The sequence below is a fragment of the Hypanus sabinus genome, chromosome 27, assembly GCF_030144855.1.
Source record: "Hypanus sabinus isolate sHypSab1 chromosome 27, sHypSab1.hap1, whole genome shotgun sequence".
Lineage (NCBI taxonomy): Eukaryota > Metazoa > Chordata > Chondrichthyes > Myliobatiformes > Dasyatidae > Hypanus > Hypanus sabinus.
This window is the reverse complement of record NC_082732.1, coordinates 38,874,306-38,891,985: the sequence shown is the minus strand read 5'-3', so window position 1 is coordinate 38,891,985 and position 17,680 is coordinate 38,874,306. Positions and strand designations below refer to the sequence as shown.

The 17,680-nt window shown below is 47.4% G+C and overlaps 1 protein-coding gene across 5 annotated transcripts in view; it reads left to right on the top strand.

The window, feature by feature from the left end:
- Nucleotides 1-17,297, top strand: part of pik3cd (phosphatidylinositol-4,5-bisphosphate 3-kinase, catalytic subunit delta) — a 248,283-nt gene extending 230,986 nt beyond the window's left edge. For all 5 annotated transcript variants that reach the window (XM_059952278.1, XM_059952276.1, XM_059952277.1 and 2 more), the window contains 6 exons: nt 346-424; nt 7,087-7,254; nt 10,379-10,502; nt 12,927-13,072; nt 14,372-14,504; nt 16,190-17,297. In XM_059952278.1, the coding sequence (XP_059808261.1) occupies nt 346-424; nt 7,087-7,254; nt 10,379-10,502; nt 12,927-13,072; nt 14,372-14,504; nt 16,190-16,327 (788 nt within the window). In that variant the 3' untranslated portion in view covers nt 16,328-17,297. The remainder of the gene's footprint in view (nt 1-345; nt 425-7,086; nt 7,255-10,378; nt 10,503-12,926; nt 13,073-14,371; nt 14,505-16,189) is intronic.
- The last annotated feature ends 383 nt before the right edge of the window (nt 17,298-17,680 follow it).

Genomic DNA, 17,680 nt, shown 5'->3' with positions numbered 1-17,680 from the left:
AAAGCTGTCTTTTTACATTGGCTCCTTGTGTACTGTAATGCGTTGTTGAATAATAAAACGGCCTTTAACTACAACTGCGCCGGGACTGGAGTTATCTATCTGCCTAGCTTAAGAAAACAGAGAAAACTCTTGAGTGAGAGCAGAATGGATATTAAATGGAACCACTGAAGTGAAACTGAGCAAACGTGTCACAGCAGAACAAAGGTCTCGGTCCTGAAACATTAACTCGGATTCTCTTTACTGGCCTGCCGAGTTTTCCAACGTTTTCCGTTCGTCAGAGGGATGAGTGACCTCTGATTACTGTGTGAGATGAGCGTTCTTCATACTTTTATTTCCTTTCTACAGATCTTCGTCAGGATATGTTGACAATACAACTGATTCAGTTAATGGATGTTCTGTGGAAAAAACAGGGTCTGGATTACAGGTAATAAAGCACACCTGATTACAGGTAATAACACCTGTACGTGTTACCTACAGGTAACACCCTGATCACTTCCAAAGCTCATGACTAATTGTACTCTTACATAAACGTAAAATTTGGAAGATAGAGAACACTATTGGATTTTCTAAAATTTGCTCCACACGAAAGCAAGAATGTAATGCTTGAGGCTTTATAAGGCATTAGTCAGACTGCACCTGGGGTATTGTGAGCAGTTTTGGGCCTCTTATCTCTGAAAGGATGTGTTGGCATTGGAAAAGGTCCAGAGGAGGCTGAAGAGAATGATTAGGAATGTAAGGGTTAACATATGAGGAGCGTTTGATGCCTCTGGGCCTGTACTCACTGGAGTTTCGAGGGAGGAAGGGAATCTCATTGAACCTATTGAATACTGAAAGCCCTAGACAGAGTGGATGTGGGGAGGATGTTTCCTATAGTGGGGGAGTCTAGAACCAGAGGACACAGATAGAGTGGATGTGGAGAGGATGTTTCCTATAGTGGGGGAGTCTAGGACCAGAGGACACAGATAGAGTGGATGTGGGGAGGATGTTTCCTATAGTGGAGGAGTCTAGGACCAGAGGGCACAGATAGAGTGGATGTAGAGAGGACGTTTCCTATAGTGGAGGAGTCTAGGACTAGAGGACACAGACAGAGTGGATGTGGGGAGATCGTTTCCTACAGTGGAGGAGTCTAGGACCAGAAATGGGAGGAATTTCTCTAGCTAGAGAGTGGCAGACCTGTGGAATTCATTGCCACTGACAGCTGTGGAGGCCAAGTCAATGAATATATTTAAAGCGGATACTGAAAGGTTCGTGATCAGTCAGGGGAGAAGGCAGGAGAGTGGGGTTGAGAGGGATAATAAATCAGCCGTGATGAAATGGTGGAGCAGACCCGATAGGCCAAATGGCCTTAATTCTGCTCCAATGTCTTATGGTCAAAATCTTGCTTATTTATTCCAGGAAAAGATCCAAGCAGTTATGATTCTGACACTTGTGCCAAGTTGCAAAGAACACTGATGTAATCAGAGACGGAAAAGAAAAGCTTTGATTACGACTGTTTATATTTTGGAACACTGCTCTTCTTCACATTGCAGTTTTATCACATTTTTGGCATGTGATGGTGAGGTCGTGACCTCTCCAATGAAGGGAGACAGCCAGAATGTCTTTGCAACGCTCGCTGTTGGAAATGATCATGATTTCCGCACTTGTCCGAGCTGAATTTTAATGATTTATTGTCCTCATCTAGGAAGTTAAACATAGAACAGCTTCCAGTTTCATGATGAATATTTACCCAAGCGCACTCTAATGAGTCATCGTTTTCAAAGTAAATTATTAACGGTATCTTACATTAAGTTTTGATGTGTTTTTTTTTTAATCAGTCATGAGGCTCCATGATAGGCCAGTGGTTAGGAGTTCGAAGTTCAATTCTGCAGCGTCAGAGTTCAGATCTGGTACCACCTGTAAGGAGTTTGTATGCTTTCCCTGTTGAATGCATGGGTTTTCTCCAGGTGCCCAGATTTCCTCCCACAGTCCAAAGACGTACTAGTTAGCAAGTCAATTGGTCATTGTAAATTGTCTTGTAATTAGGGTTAAATAGGTGGGTTACGATTGGTTTGAACAGATGGGCCTGTTCCACACTGTATCTCTAGACAAAAAATAAATAAGTCACATCAACAGGCCCTTCGGCCCATCTAGTCTGTCCAAAATTGTTATTCTGCCTATTCCCATCAACCAGCATCTGGACTACAGCTCTCCATGCCCTCCTGTCCATTCTTCTTTCTGCATGAAACTTTTAGCCCATGATATTAAATTTCTGTGCTCATTATCTTCAAGGTAAATCCGTATCAATGGTTCCATTTACTGTCAAAGAATGTATACAGTATATAACCTGAAACCCTTACTCTTCGGAAACATCCACAGAATGAATGACAGAAATACGTTAGAACCCCAAAGCTACCCTCCCACCTCCCATGCAGAATCAGCAGGAAGCATCACCCCTCCCCACTTCCCCTCCCCATTTTCTCCAGCAGAAAGCATCACCCCTCCCCACTTCCCCTCCCCATTTTCTCCAGCAGAAAGCATCGCCCCTCCCCATTTCCCCTCCCCATTTTCTCCAGCAGAAAGCATCACCCCTCCCCACTTCCCCTCCACATTTTCTCCAGCAGAAAGCATCACCCCTCCCCACTTCCCCTCCCCATTTTCTCCAGCAGAAAGCATCACCCCTCCCCACTTCCCCTCCCCATTTTCTCCAGCAGAAAGCATCGCCCCTCCCCACTTCCCCTCCCCATTTTCTCCAGCAGAAAGCATCGCCCCTCCCCACTTCCCCTCCCCATTTTCTCCAGCAGAAAGCATCACCCCTCCCCACTTCCCCTCCACATTTTCTCCAGCAGAAAGCATCACCCCTCCCCACTTCCCCTCCCCATTTTCTCCAGCAGAAAGCATCACCCCTCCCCACTTCCCCTCCCCATTTTCTCCAGCAGAAAGCATCGCCCCTCCCCACTTCCCCTCCCCATTTTCTCCAGCAGAAAGCATCGCCCCTCCCCACTTCCCCTCCCCATTTTCTCCAGCAGAAAGCATCACCCCTCCCCACTTCCCCTCCCCACTTCCCCTCCCCATTTTCTCCAGCAGAAAGCATCACCCCTCCCCACTTCCCCTCCACATTTTCTCCAGCAGAAAGCATCGCCCCTCCCCATTTTCTCCAGCAGAAAGCATCGCCCCTCCCCACTTCCCCTCCACATTTTCTCCAGCAGAAAGCATCACCCCTCCCCATTTTCTCCAGCAGAAAGCATCGCCCCTCCCCACTTCTCCTCCCCATTTTCTCCAGCAGAAAGCATCGCCCCTCCCCACTTCCCCTCCCCATTTTCTCCAGCAGAAAGCATCGCCCCTCCCCACTTCTCCTCCCCATTTTCTCCAGCAGAAAGCATCGCCCCTCCCCACTTCCCCTCCCCATTTTCTCCAGCAGAAAGCATCACCCCTCCCCACTTCCCCTCCACATTTTCTCCAGCAGAAAGCATCGTCCCTCCCCATTTTCTCCAGCAGAAAGCATCGCCCCTCCCCACTTCCCCTCCACATTTTCTCCAGCAGAAAGCATCGCCCCTCCCCATTTTCTCCAGCAGAAAGCATCGCCCCTCCCCACTTCTCCTCCCCATTTTCTCCAGCAGAAAGCATCGCCCCTCCCCACTTCCCCTCCCCATTTTCTCCAGCAGAAAGCATCGCCCCTCCCCACTTCTCCTCCCCATTTTCTCCAGCAGAAAGCATCGCCCCTCCCCACTTCTCCTCCCCATTTTCTCCAGCAGAAAGAATCGCCCCTCCCCACTTCCCCTCCCCATTTTCTCCAGCAGAAAGCATCACCCCTCCCCACTTCCCCTCCCCACTTCCCCTCCCCATTTTCTCCAGCAGAAAGCATCGCCCCTCCCCACTTCCCCTCCCCATTTTCTCCAGCAGAAAGCATCACCCCCCCCACTTCCCCTCCACATTTTCTCCAGCAGAAAGCATCACCCCTCCCCACTTCCCCTCCACATTTTCTCCAGCAGAAAGCATCATCCCTCCCCATTTTCTCCAGCAGAAAGCATCGCCCCTCCCCATTTTCTCCAGCAGAAAGCATTGCCCCTCCCCACTTCCCCTCCACATTTTCTCCAGCAGAAAGCATCACCCCTCCCCACTTCCCCTCCCCATTTTCTCCAGCAGAAAGCATCGCCCCTCCCCACTTCCCCTCCACATTTTCTCCAGCAGAAAGCATCACCCCTCCCCACTTCCCCTCCCCATTTTCTCCAGCAGAAAGCATCGCCCCTCCCCACTTCCCCTCCCCATTTTCTCCAGCAGAAAGCATCACCCCTCCCCACTTCCCCTCCACATTTTCTCCAGCAGAAAGCATCGCCCCTCCCCACCATCCACCAAGAGTTAACAAGCCCCAAAGACCATGATCTGCAGTCCTTCAAGAATTACCATCCATCCCAACACCTTGACTTCTCAATAGGCCCTCTCTCACTCTAACGGGGGGGGGGGGGGGGGGGAGGAGGAGAGAGAGATATCTCCTGCCACAGCGAGAGGGGAGACCAGCAACATCCGCAGCGTTGATTGAGCGCACAGGCCTCACCCGCTGTCTCAACGTTTCGATCTGTAACATCGGGTCATCCAAAAGGCCATACAAGGCTGCACCGTGAAACACATGCCTTCCAAGCCACTTCTGGAAATTTAGTTTAGAAATGAGAGTGCAGGGATACAGTATTCACTGTAATGCCTCACCCAGAAATGGTGCTCGGTGCCACCCCCATCTGGTGAGACCTTGAACTGCATGCTGTGAAGTGCAGGCCGGTCTTTGTTCTATTGGCAAACTTCCTCGCTGATGAAGCAGAACTTCCTCTCAGTGATGATATAGTGTTGTGGGGAATAATAGAATACCAGAGAATTTATAATATTGTGAAACAATTCTTCAGAGTGCTTTGAACAACCTTAACAATAATATGCAGTACATTCAGAACTACTCCCTAGGCCCTATTATTACACAATCTGAAATGTGCCATTTATTAGCATATTAAGTTCCTGATATCTGTGTATAATGTTGCCTTTCCTATTGGCAGACCTCATTAGGATGTTGGATCTGGTGTCATATTGTGAGGGTATCAAAGCTTCAAAAATTCAAAGTACTTTTACTATCAAAGTATGTATACAGAATACATCTCTGAGATTGGTCCTCCCGCAGATAGCCATGAAACAAAAAAGAACTATGGAACCCATTCAAAAAACCATCAAACACCCAACACAGGATAAAAGAGCACATAGCACAAAGGGCAAAACAACACACAGAATAGCAAGCGTCAATCCAGTGGGATTCAGTTCAGTTCAGTGCTGTGCCATTAGTCCAATGCTAGCCACAAGGCTGCTCTTCGCCATATCACCCTAGTCTGCATCAATTGTCCCGATCAAATCACTCAAAAATAGTAAAAGAATGAGTAGCCAGAATCCAGCAACATGGATCCCAAGACCTCTGCACTTCCCCCTGACAGCGGCTAGAGGGAGGGAGGGGAAGGCCGTTTAAACGCAGACAGACGGCACTGAACACCTGCCTGCCCTCTGCTCTTGTTCTCATCAATTTCAACCATGCTCGATGCCTCAGTTGGAGAGAAGCGATGGAGCTTGCACCCTCAACGCCTCAGTCAGAGAGAAGCAGTGGAACCGAATGTGGGCTCACGCCTTGTCTTCAGGCTTTCTGGCCTCCAGGCCGGACCCTCTGGTCCAAACCTCAGTGAACTCTCTTGGAGACAACAATGCGCCAGATCATTCAATCACCCTGAAAGCACACCATCAAAATGTAAACCACAGGTTCCAATCGCACTCAGCCCTACTGTAGAATCAATTTGAAAGAAGAAGTAGATTCGTGAACTGTCTGCTGGACATCACCGTTGGTCGCATTGTTCACCTGCTCCATCTTGACGAAACTTATAGTGCAGGAGAGTTAGAGAGGGTTTGTCTGGACTTCCAGTGCCTACACAATCTCTGGGGTTTATCCTTATAATGCTATTTTTATGACCTTGTGAAAGTGCTTATTCTCGTTTATCTGCAATCTTTTTAAGCGGTTCTACTACCTCCTACATCAATTCCTCTGTTGCACTTCAGATTGGCCACAAATCCTCCAGCAATGTAACATTTAACAAAAGATCTACCAGGACGGTAAGCAGAGATTTATTAAGATGCTGCCTGGATTAGGGAGCATGTCTTATTCTGAGGCTGTGCCTCTGTTCATACAGGCTCCCACTACCGAAAACATCCTTTGTGTAGACTTTCAATATTAAGAAGAAAGGGAGAGTGAGAGAGAGAGAGCGAGAGAGATTAGCTTTATTTGTCACATGTGCAATGAAACATAAAACAAAACAGTGAAATGCGCCATTTGCGTCAGCGACCCACGCGGTCCGAAGATGTGCTGGGGGTAGCCCGCGAGTGTCGCCGTGCTTCCGGCACCAACGGAGCACACTCACAACTCTCACCCGAACCCGCGCAAATTTGGAATGTGGGAAGAACACCTGGAAGAAACCCACGTGGTCTCTCTTACGGACAGTGGCGGGAATTGAACCGCGATCGCTGGAGCTGTAAAGCATTACATTAGCCACTGTACTACAATGCCACCTAGTAGGTATATTAGTCACCATGTTTCCTGCGTTACAATAGCAACCTTTTATCCACAGTGTAAAAAGTTTATTTTTTTTAATTTATGTAGTGCGGGAACTCCACAGGTCTTTTGCTGAATGGTATTCCATGGCATAAAAAAGGTTAGGAACCCCTAATTTAGAGATACAGTGCCTAATAGGCCCTTCCAGCCCTTTGAGCCACACCTCCCCAGCGAACCCGATTCACCCTAACCTAATCATAGGGCAATTTGCAATGACTAATTAACCTACCCGGCCTATGGGAGGAAACCCACTCGTGCTGTGGGAAGAACGTACAGAGACTCCTTACAGACAGCGCCAGAATTGAACTCTGAACTGCAGAACACCCGGAACTGTAATAGCGTCGCGCTAACCGCTTTACTACTGCGGTGTCCAATTATCAGATGTTCTAGGGTCAGGTACAGTGTCTTAATACAGTAAACACCGATCATATTTTCTTTGGTTGCTGAAATGGAAGATGTTCATATTGCCGTCCAATCTCTTTCAGGATGATTCCTTATGCCTGTCTCTCCACCGGAGATAAAACGGGAGTGATCGAGGTGGTTCCACATTCGGAGACCATCGCGAATATCCAGCTCAATAAAAGCAATATGGCAGCCACGGCAGCTTTCAATAAAGATGCTCTTTTGAACTGGTTGAAATCAAAGAACCCAGGGTATGTAATCTTGAGGGGTGGTGGGGGGGGGGGAACCCTTTTTAATTCAGAGTGTTATGCCAGAAATGATTTTTAAAATGGAATTCATGTTGATAAGTGTCAGTGGATGCTTAACGGTCAGTTTGAACTCGATTGGCCAAAGGGCCTGTTTCTTTGTTATCCGCCTCTACGGTTCCTCATTCAGACGGTATCTGAAAGATCAAAGGCCATTACCATCAGGTGGGTACTGGCGATTTTTATTTCCCGAAGATGATGAGTGACCTCCTGTGCATGTTTTCTTCCTCGTTTTGCCCCCCTTTTTATTGAGCAGGTTAGGCTAGGTAGAGCACAAGTTGACATTGAATTTCCTGTTACACCAGCTCTGGTTCCAACCTGGGCTAGAGTCAAGGCCTACGCTAATGAAACTCTTGGCGGCTGGACAAACTCGATAGGTTTCAGGCCCCCCCCCCCCCCAATTCTTCTAAACTCCAATGAGTACAGGCCCGGAGTCATCAAATGCTCTTCATACAATGAACTTTTAGTTCCTGGGATTATTCTCATAAACCTCCTCTGGACCTTCTCCAATGCCAGCACATTCTTAGATATGGGGCCCAAAACTGCCCCAGTGGGTAATGGGGAAACTCCAGATCCCCTGTCCGATCTCTCCTCCGCCAGTCTTTTATCTTTCCAACCTACCGGGCTTCACCTATCACCTTCCAGCTAGCCTCCTTCCCCTCCCCCCTCCCACATTTTTATTCAGGCATCTTCCCTCTTCCTTTCCTGACCTGCTGAGTTCCTCCTGCATTTTGTGTGGGTTCCTGTGAAAGGGAATAAGTTTCAAGGAAATGAGTGGTAGAATGGGATTGCCTTGAGAGCTAGTATAGAGCCAATGGACAGAATAGCCTCTTTCTGCGCTTTATGGAAAATACGGTATACCTCTGGAATGCCCAAAACTGCTCACAACACTCCAAATGTGTTCTGACCAATTACTTGCTGGAATTAAACTTACAATTGGAACAACACGCAGCTTGTTCGTTTGGAATGTTTGGAATTCTTGAAACTTTACTCCCAATTATTTTATTAAACAAGCTAAAAAGGCTTTGTTGTTTGCTTGTCACTGCGCTGAGCACAGTCTATCCGATGTGTTTCTCGTACCTGCAGTCCCGTAACATTTGGCCGGAATTTCCTTCCCTCAGTGAGCCTCTCTCAGTTGAGAGTCGCAGTGACCGTGTCTAAGGTGTTGGTTATTGGATGGCACGTGCCTTGTTCATAATTACGTGTGAGTCTTTGTGTTGCTGCTTTCCGGCGACATTTTGTGGTGATCTCACCACTGTTTCTGCTTTTGGCTTTTGCGCTGTGTGCTTTCAGCAGTGATATTGGAATGGTGCTGGGCCTTCCAGTGGGAAATAACGGAGTCACAGAGCACTGCAGCAGAGGGCTCAGGTCCTTTGGCCCATCTAGTCAGTTCCAAACCATTATTCTGCCTTGTCCAATCGACCTCCACCTGCCGCCGAGCCCTCCACAACCCTCTCATCCATGTGCTCACTGCCCATTACATCACTAGCGTCTAGGGCAGCAGTGAAGATCCTCCATCTCTGTCTGTCCTTCGCCACTCAGATGCAGAAGGATTCTCCATTGCTGTTTCCATAACAGTTTTGTTTGACCAGTCAGGGCTGTTAGTCCTGAACTGAACCCCCAAACTTGGAGGACCGGTTGACCATTTTTAGTCTGGCCTCTACCCTTTGACCTGTTTGGCATGGGTGACTCTATCAAGGTCTCAGGGTCATTGAGGAACGCAGTGCCTCCAAACCGCGACAAGTTGTGGTCCTCTTGGAGACCCCACCAAGTGCCTATCTAAATTTATCTTAATGGTGCAGTTGAACCTCCATCCACCACTTCCACTGGCAGCTCGTTCCCACTCTCATCACCCTCTGAGTGAAGAAGTTCACCCTCAGGTTCTCCTTAAATATTTCACCTTTCACCCTTAACCTATGACCTCGAGTACTGGTCGTGCCAGTGAGCAGAGGTTCAAGCCTCCCAATCCATAGTGTCCTTTCCTCTCACTTACTTGTTTGTTTGATCATAAATAGAGTGGAGAGATTTGCGAAGAGAAGGTTTGGTAACTCCAATGTACCAACTCACCCAAAAGATGCTCTAAAGGGTCTGTATTGGCTTCGAAGGGCAGATGCACCGGTGTGCTAGTTCAGCACAGGAGGAGACCATTCAGTTCATCTAGTCTATGCAAGCTGCTTTAAAGAATAATCTGGTTATCCCACTCCCCTGCTTCTTCTCCATTTCCTGCTAATTATTTTAATAACAGATGTTTAATCATTCCTCTCCTGTGGAGTCCTGTAACATCTCTGTAAAGCTTCCATATTCTTCCTATAACGAGGCAACCAGAACTGAACACAATACTCCAAGTGTAGTCTAACCCGAGCGACAATGCCACGTGTCTCCTGAACTCAGTCCCCTGGCTGACGAAGGCCAACGAAACTTACCCAAAACTTATCCAAACTTATGCCTTCTTAACCACCCTGTCTATTTGTGTGGCAACTTTCAGTGACCTATGAACGTGGACCCAAGACCCCTCTGTTCCCCCACACCGCTAAGAACCCAGTCGTTAACCCTGTACTCCTCCTTCATGCTGCAGTGTCCAAAGGGGACTGATCCAGGTTGAACTCACACTTCTCCAGGTCTGCCACTTCTCAGCCCAGCTCTTCATCCTCTCGTAACCTACAACAACCTTCACTGTACCCCGCACCACCAACCTTCATGTCATCTGCAAACTTACTAACCACCCTTCTGCCTCCTCGTCAGAGTCACTTTATGAAAATCACAATGAGCAAGGATTCCAGAACAGATCCTTGCAGAACACACTCCACCCTCTTTTCTCTGTGTACAAGCTAATTCTGAATCCATTCAGCCAAGTTTCCTTGAATCCCAGACCTCTTGACGTTCTGTGTGAGCCTTCCGTAGCTGTCTGTATCAGTGTCGCCGTTTGACCATCAGTCATAGGAGCAGACTTGGGTTGTGTATGGAGGCTGCAACATTCATTTGGAGACTCTGCTACGGGAAAGTGCCAGATTAAGTGTTGTTTTACCCTTTGGTAATGTACAATAAAGGTTCTCCTCTTCATCCTTCTCAGGGAGGCACTGGAACGAGCCATTGAAGAGTTCACCCTCTCGTGTGCCGGCTACTGTGTAGCTACCTACGTGCTTGGAATCGGTGACCGACACAGTGACAACATTATGATCAGGGAAAACGGACAGGTACAAAGGGGGAAGCTATGATAACCTGATTCCAAGCTTTGGAAAGCATGCATGGCCTTGCAGGGATAGTTGGATCAGTGTTGGAGTTGAATGGGGGGGTGGGGGTGCAGTGGTGAGTTAATCTCATTTCATCCCCTCTCATCTCATTCGGGTTGACCCAGGCTTAATCCCCAGGACCTCACAGGTTAACATCCCTCACTCCAGCTCAGAAGGCCTCAATTGGTGGAGGAGGTGGTGCTTCAGAGTCCCTTTCAAAGTCATGGACAAGTTTACCATCAGGTGCACAATTGCCTGTGTATGCGCAAGTGCAATGAAAAACTTACTATCAGCAGCATCACGTGGATTCAGCATGAGATACACAAGGACAACATCAATTTGTCAAGAAAGAACACATTCTGAGCAAAGAAATGTCTATTGTAGAAGTGATCAAAGCTATAGACAAGATTAGATTTATTTGTCACATGCATCACAACATACAGTAAAATGCATCGTTTGCGTCAAATCATATCAGCGAGAATTGTGCTGGGAGCAGCCCGCAAGTTTCACCGTGCTTCCAGCACCGACGTAGCGTGCCCACAACTCACTAACACTAACTTTAGAAAGTGGGAGAAAACCAGAGCACCCAGAGGAAACCCACACAGTCACAGGGAAGATGGTCAGCAGCGGGAATCGAACCTCTAACCTTGGTGCTGCAGAGCATTACGCTGACTGCAGTGCTCCCATGCCACTGTGGTGACATGTCGCTATACTGACGTCGTTTAGGGTAGTGCAGGCTGGTTCCAGTACTGAATGGCTGAAGGGAAGTAGCTGTTCTTGAACCTGGTGGTGTTGAAACTCAGCCTTTGTACCTCCTGCCCAATGGGAGTTGAGGGAAGATGGCGTGGCCCAGATGGTCGGGACCTTTGATGATGGATGTTGCCTTCTTGAGCCAGTGACTGCTGGAGATACCTCCAGCTCTTCAGAATTGTTGTCCCCTGCACCCACCATGTCAGCACCTCCCTAACATTGCAAGTGTCAGCTGACACCAAGTTGGCAGGTCAAGGGTTCAAACAGCCACCCACTCCAGGGACATAAGTGTTGGCAATCCACGGAGATGCTGTAGGGGTGCCGCAAGGTCATGAGTGCCATCTTGGAAATTAGGTGTTAAGCAGATGGGCGGGTGAGAGAATGCTGAGGAGGAGGTGTCCATCTGATGGACTGACACCCCTATTAAACCATGAAGGTGCATCTGCTGGCTTTGCACACACAGATACATGGTACGGTAGTGTAGCCATTAGCGTAACGCTTTACAACGCCAGCAATCAGAACATCAGAGTTCAGTTCTGTTAGGAGTTCGTACATCCTCCTCATGACGGCACGGGTTTCATCTGGGCGCTCCGGTTTCCTCCTTCACTCCAAAGACGTACAGGGTGAGATCAGTGAGTAATGGACATCCCACACTGGCGCCAGAAGCACGGAGGCACTCGTGGGCAGCCCCCAGCACATCCTCAGACTGTGGTGGTTGTTGACGCAGTGAGGCATTTCACTGTGTGTTTCGATGTACACGTGACAAATAAAGCTCATCTTTGAAAGGCATTTGGACAATTACTTGGATGTGTAAGGCTCAGAGCAGGGATTCCAACCTGGGATCCACAGACCCCTCAGTAAATATCAGGAGACCCTAATGCATGGGAACCCCTGGCTTAAAAGAATATGGCCCTAATGTAGGCAAATAGAATTGGTGTAAATGGATTCTGAAACAGGTAGCAGCAGCCAGTGCAAAACACCAAAAATATACTATAATTTACAATAATAAATGGATAAAGGAAGTCATAGTAAATAAAAATAAATAGCTATTACAATCAGCATGGACACTCGGAGGCCAAAGAGCCTGTTTCTGCACTATGACAATGTGTCACTAGCTCACTGTGGGGATCAGTTTCCCCAAAAATGACTGTGATTGCGTAAATGCGGCGAGTTCTCTTTAAAAGTCGATGGCAAAGTGGCTTTGGATGTCGTAAGTCTGCTGCACATGTAAATGTTTGTGCTCCTTATCTGCAGGGCAGGTGGCTTGGGACAACAATAAAAATGTGGCCAGTTTTAACTAGAAAGCAGAACTAACGAGTTTCCTGTTAGCAAGGGACAAAGAGAGATTGGCTTCAGAGAAAGAAACCGGATCTACTTGAGGATAAAGTATTAGTGAGTTTGTATATTTAACAGAAGTGCTAGCTAGTGGGTTAATTAGTCATTGATAAATAAATAATAGTGGTGGGAATTGAACCATGATCTACAGCTTGTGTCGTAAAGCTTTGTGCTAATCAGCACACTACCGCCCCAAGTGGAATTATGAGATAAATTTCTTCATTTGCATCACCGATTTCTTGCTGAGTGATATTGTTTGACAACTTGTAAGTATCCTTCAATTTCCATCCTTGTCTCACTCAGCTCTTCCACATTGACTTCGGACACTTCCTGGGAAACTTTAAGAGCAAGTTTGGCATCAACCGGGAGCGGGTCCCTTTCATTTTAACACACGACTTTGTCCACGTGATACAGCAAGGGAAAACCAACAACAGTGAGAAGTTTGAAAGGTAAGTTCAAAGTAAATTTATTATCGGAGTACATACATGTCACCATACACAACCCTGATGCTCATTTTCTTGCCAGCTTTCACAGTAAATGCAAAAAAAAACATCATCAGTGAAAAACCGTTCACAACAAAGAAACAAACAACTGATGTGCAAAATACAACAAGCTACGCAAATACAAATAAAACCAAAATAATAATAATAACTAAATATGCAATAAATATCAAGAACTTGAGATGAAGAGTCCTTGAAAGTGAGCCCCTAGGTACTGCCTAATACTTGGAGTAATGTCAACTCAGAAAAAAGTAATTAATAAACAAGACAATGGGCAGAGTAGAGGACAAATTTCATTATAATAATGAATGATGTAGATGTCAGTCTAGACTCTGGGTATTGAGGAGTCTGATGGCTTGGGGGAAGAAACTGTTACATAGTCTGGTCGTGAGAGCCCAAATGCTTCAGTGCCCTTTGCCAGATGGCAGGAGGGAGAAGAGTTTGTATGAGGGGTGCATGGGGTCCTTCACTATGCTGTTAGCTTGGCGGATACAGCGTGTAGTGTAAGTGTCTGTAATAGCAGGAAGAGAGACCCCTATGATGTTCTCAGCTGACCTCACTACCCGATGCAGAGTCTTGCGATCTGAGACGGTGCAATTCCCGAACCAGGCAGTGATGCAGCTGCTCGGGATGCTCTCGATACATCCCCCGTAGAATCCTCTAAGTTTCATTGTTTCAAGATTGTGTGCTTGATAATAAAGGGTCAAATAAAAGATTCGACTTTTAGAGCAATCATTGGAGTTGGGGTGCATCATCCAAGTGCAACCACTCCGTAACGGTCACAGCCAGCGGCAATTGCCTTGTTTAGTTCAGGTTTACTTTTGCCACTACAATAGGATTAGGTGTACAAAACACGATAGGGGCTGCCCATGGCATAAAACTCTTTCTGGGCTTTAGCCACGTCATACCAGGTGCACTATGGTAATACAGAGGGCGACACAGTAGCGTAAAGGTTGGTGCAATGATTTATTGCACCGGGGACCCCAGTTCAATTCCTGGCACTGTCTGTACGGAGTTTGTATGTCCTCACCATGACCACATGGGTTTTCTCTGAGAGCTCCAGTTTTCTCCCACAGTCCAGAGACGTACTCTCAAATGAAGCGCGATCAGTTTAAAAATGCCCGCTGGATGTGGGTGTGTACATGTCCTTCAGCCTTGGTGCATGTTTTGTGTTTTTGTAGCTGTGTGATTTTGGGATTCACATGGATTTTTCCCCTCTCTCTCTCTCTCTCCCTGTTCCTCGGAAAGGTTCCGGAAACATTGTGAACAAGCCTACATGATTCTCCGAAAGCACTGCCCCCTCTTCATTAATCTCTTTGCACTGATGCAGGCTGCCGGACTTCCTGAGCTGAGCTGCGCCAAAGATATCCAGTATCTCAAGGTGAGGAAATGCACTGTCTGCTGATACGGGCAGGCAGCAGAAAGTAAAATCGTGCACTAAGTCTCCGTCAAGGCAACAGAAGTTCTTCTATTGTTTAGGAAAAAATGCGGCCAGTTTATACACAGCAAGATTCAGAATCAGGTTTATTATCATGGACGTATGTTGTGAGATCTGTTGTTTTGTGGCAGCAGTACAGTGCAAGGTGTAACAATTGTTAAAGTTACGATAAACAATGCCAGGAAGAAATTGTGAACTACTGTTTGTGCCCTGTTCATAAATCTGACCGCAGAGGAGAACAAGCTGTTCCTCAATCATTGAGTGCTAGTATTCAGGCTCCTGTACCTCCTCCCTGATGTTGGGTACTGAGAAGAGGACATGTCCCTGATCACAGCCTGGAGTCCATTTGCTATTGGTTCACAGCATAAAAAAGGTTAGGAACCCCTGTCCTAGGTGGTGAGGGTCCTTATGATGGATGCTACCCTGTTGAGGCATCACTTTTTGAAGATGTCCTCGATGTTGGGGAGGTTAATGCCCAGGAAGGAGCTGGCTGAATTTACAACCCTCAGCAGCTTTTTCTGATCCTGTCCATACCAGGCGGTGATGCAACCAATTAGAATGCTGTCCACAGCTCTTAAGTAGAAATTTGTTCGTCTTTGGTGACATACCAAATCTTCTCAAACTTTTAGTGAAATATAGCCGCTGGTGTATCTTCTACATAATTGCAAGAATATGTTGGGTTCAGGATAGACGTTGACACCCAGAAACTTGAAACTGCTCACCCTTTCCACCACTGACCCCTCAATGAGGACTGGTGTGTGTTCTCCCAACAACTTCTTCCTGAAGCCCATGATCAGTTCCTTGGGCTTACAGACATTGAGTGCGAGGTTGCTGTTGCAACTAGTTGATCTATCTCACTCCCGTGCGGAGCACAATGCCTCCCCCTTACACAGGGGTTGCCTATACAAGGAACATCAGAACGTGGTAAGGAGGAGAGACAGGTGAAGTGTAAAGTTCTAGCAAGCACTAGAGAGGAAGGCAGGGCATTCTGGCATGCAAATAGGCAAACTTCTCCACCTGGCTGCTGCTTATGCACTTACACTCAGACCACTCTATCAGGCTCCTCCTACACCTAATAAAGTGGTCTCTGAGTGTATGTTCACGGGCTGCTGCTGCTGTAGCCCATCCACTTCAAGGTTTGACATGTTGTGCATTCGGAGATGCTCTTCTACACACCACTGTTATAAAGGGAGGTTATTCGAGTTACTGTCACCTTCCTGTCAGCTTGAACCAGTCTGGCCATTCTCCTCTGACCTCTCCCATTAACAAGGTGTTTTTACCCATGGAAGTGTTGGTCCTTGGAAGCTTTTTGTTTTTCACACCATTCTCTGTAAACTCTAGAGACTGTGTACATGGAAGTCCCAAGAGATCAGCAGTTTCTGAGATACTCAAACCACCCCATCTGGCACCAACAATCCTTCCGTGGTTAAAGTCACTTAGATCACATCTCTTCCCCATTTTGACATCTCGTCTGAACGATAACTGAACCTCTTGACCATGTCTGCATGAGTTCATACAATGAGCTGCTGCCACGTGATTGGCTGACTTGATACTTGTATTAATGAGGAGTTGTACCTGATAAAGTGCCATTGGGGGAATGTGACGGCGATGTTTATTTTTACTTGCAGGATTCGCTTGCTTTGGGGAAGACGGAGGACGAGGCTCTGAGGCAATTCAAGATGAAGTTCGACGAGGCGCTGCGAGAGAGCTGGAAGACCAAAGTGAACTGGATGGCTCACAATGTCGCCAAGGACAATCGGTCATAGCTGAGTCGTTCAGCCGGCCTCTTCTCATGAAAGCTCCAGGAGGCAAAGTAATTGGAAGCAATGTGTCAGAATACTACCCAGACAAACCAACCTGCGTATGAAGAATATAACACATTTTTTCAACTTTTCTTTTGTGAACTTTGAAAGATGTTTACAAGTGCCCGCTCTGACTGCAGCCTTTCCTGGGTACGGACTTGGCACTGAATATACGATGTAAATACCCACTTTCAGAGGGGCCTTCACCAGTCTGTTGCACTCTGATACGACCGGTTACTGTCTCAGATTTCTCCCCCATGTGATATCTGTTAAGCTGGTGCGGACAGCAGGTCCACAGCCACCAGACTAATCGGGGAAAGGTCACGTGGATGACCCCAGCTCCTAAGACAACTCTCCACTTCTGGCCGCAGGCCAGTCGAAGAAATCCCGAAAGAGCAAAACGGTCGACGTCTTCCAGTGTCTCATCCCCCTAGCTCGGCGCTGTCTGTCCAAAGTGAGGTGGTCTGCTTCTGTGAAGCATCGCAACCGGGAATCACGTTACCACTGAGGTGGACTCGTCTGAAGAGCTTCGTCCATTCCCAGCACAGTTAGGCCTTTGGTCTGCCTGGACTCTGCACAGCGAATTGCGCCTCACAGCTTGGTGCTTCTACATCATGAGTGCGAGGCCATTTTCCCAACCTCTGTAGGCTGTCCCTGCTTCCTCAGTCAGTAACGAATCTTGTTTCAAGTTGTGTGTGATTGAAAATGGATCTGTAGGGTACTAATTTAAGGTGCTTTGATACTGATGGGTACGAAGTAATCAATACCTTTTCATGATGAAGGTTGCCCAAGCCTCCACTCCTTCTGTCGTAGAGGGCAAGGTTGGAAAGGACCAGTGTTGGGTACAGCTTAATTTATCTCTTTCCTTGATGGCAACGTCAGAGTAATGGGACTTGGTGGGGGTAAATGGATTCTGATTCATGTGACAGTGTTGAGGGAGGGAGGGAGGGGAAGGAACACTGGTTGGGAACGGGGGGAGGGGGGGTGGGAGAGAAGCAGTGGGTGGTGGCTGCATCCACCCAATTTAAAACGCTGGGGCTCGTTGGACAAACTCTGCAGAGTCTGCGTGTGGTACAGTCAGTCGAGCGTCCGGCAAGTGCTGGCAGGAAGCCAAGTCAAGATGGCTTGCACCGGTGACAAAGCCAGAACAAGCTTGGAAGTACCTGTCCCAGAAACCCTCACAAAGCAAAACTACAGGTGTGGCTCAATCCCTCCAAGGCTCCATCTCACTCCAAAGCAGCCTTGAGCTGACCGCACTGAGAAACTTAGACGCAAAGCTAGTGAAACCGCACCTTGAAGTTAAATGTGCCTTTGTTT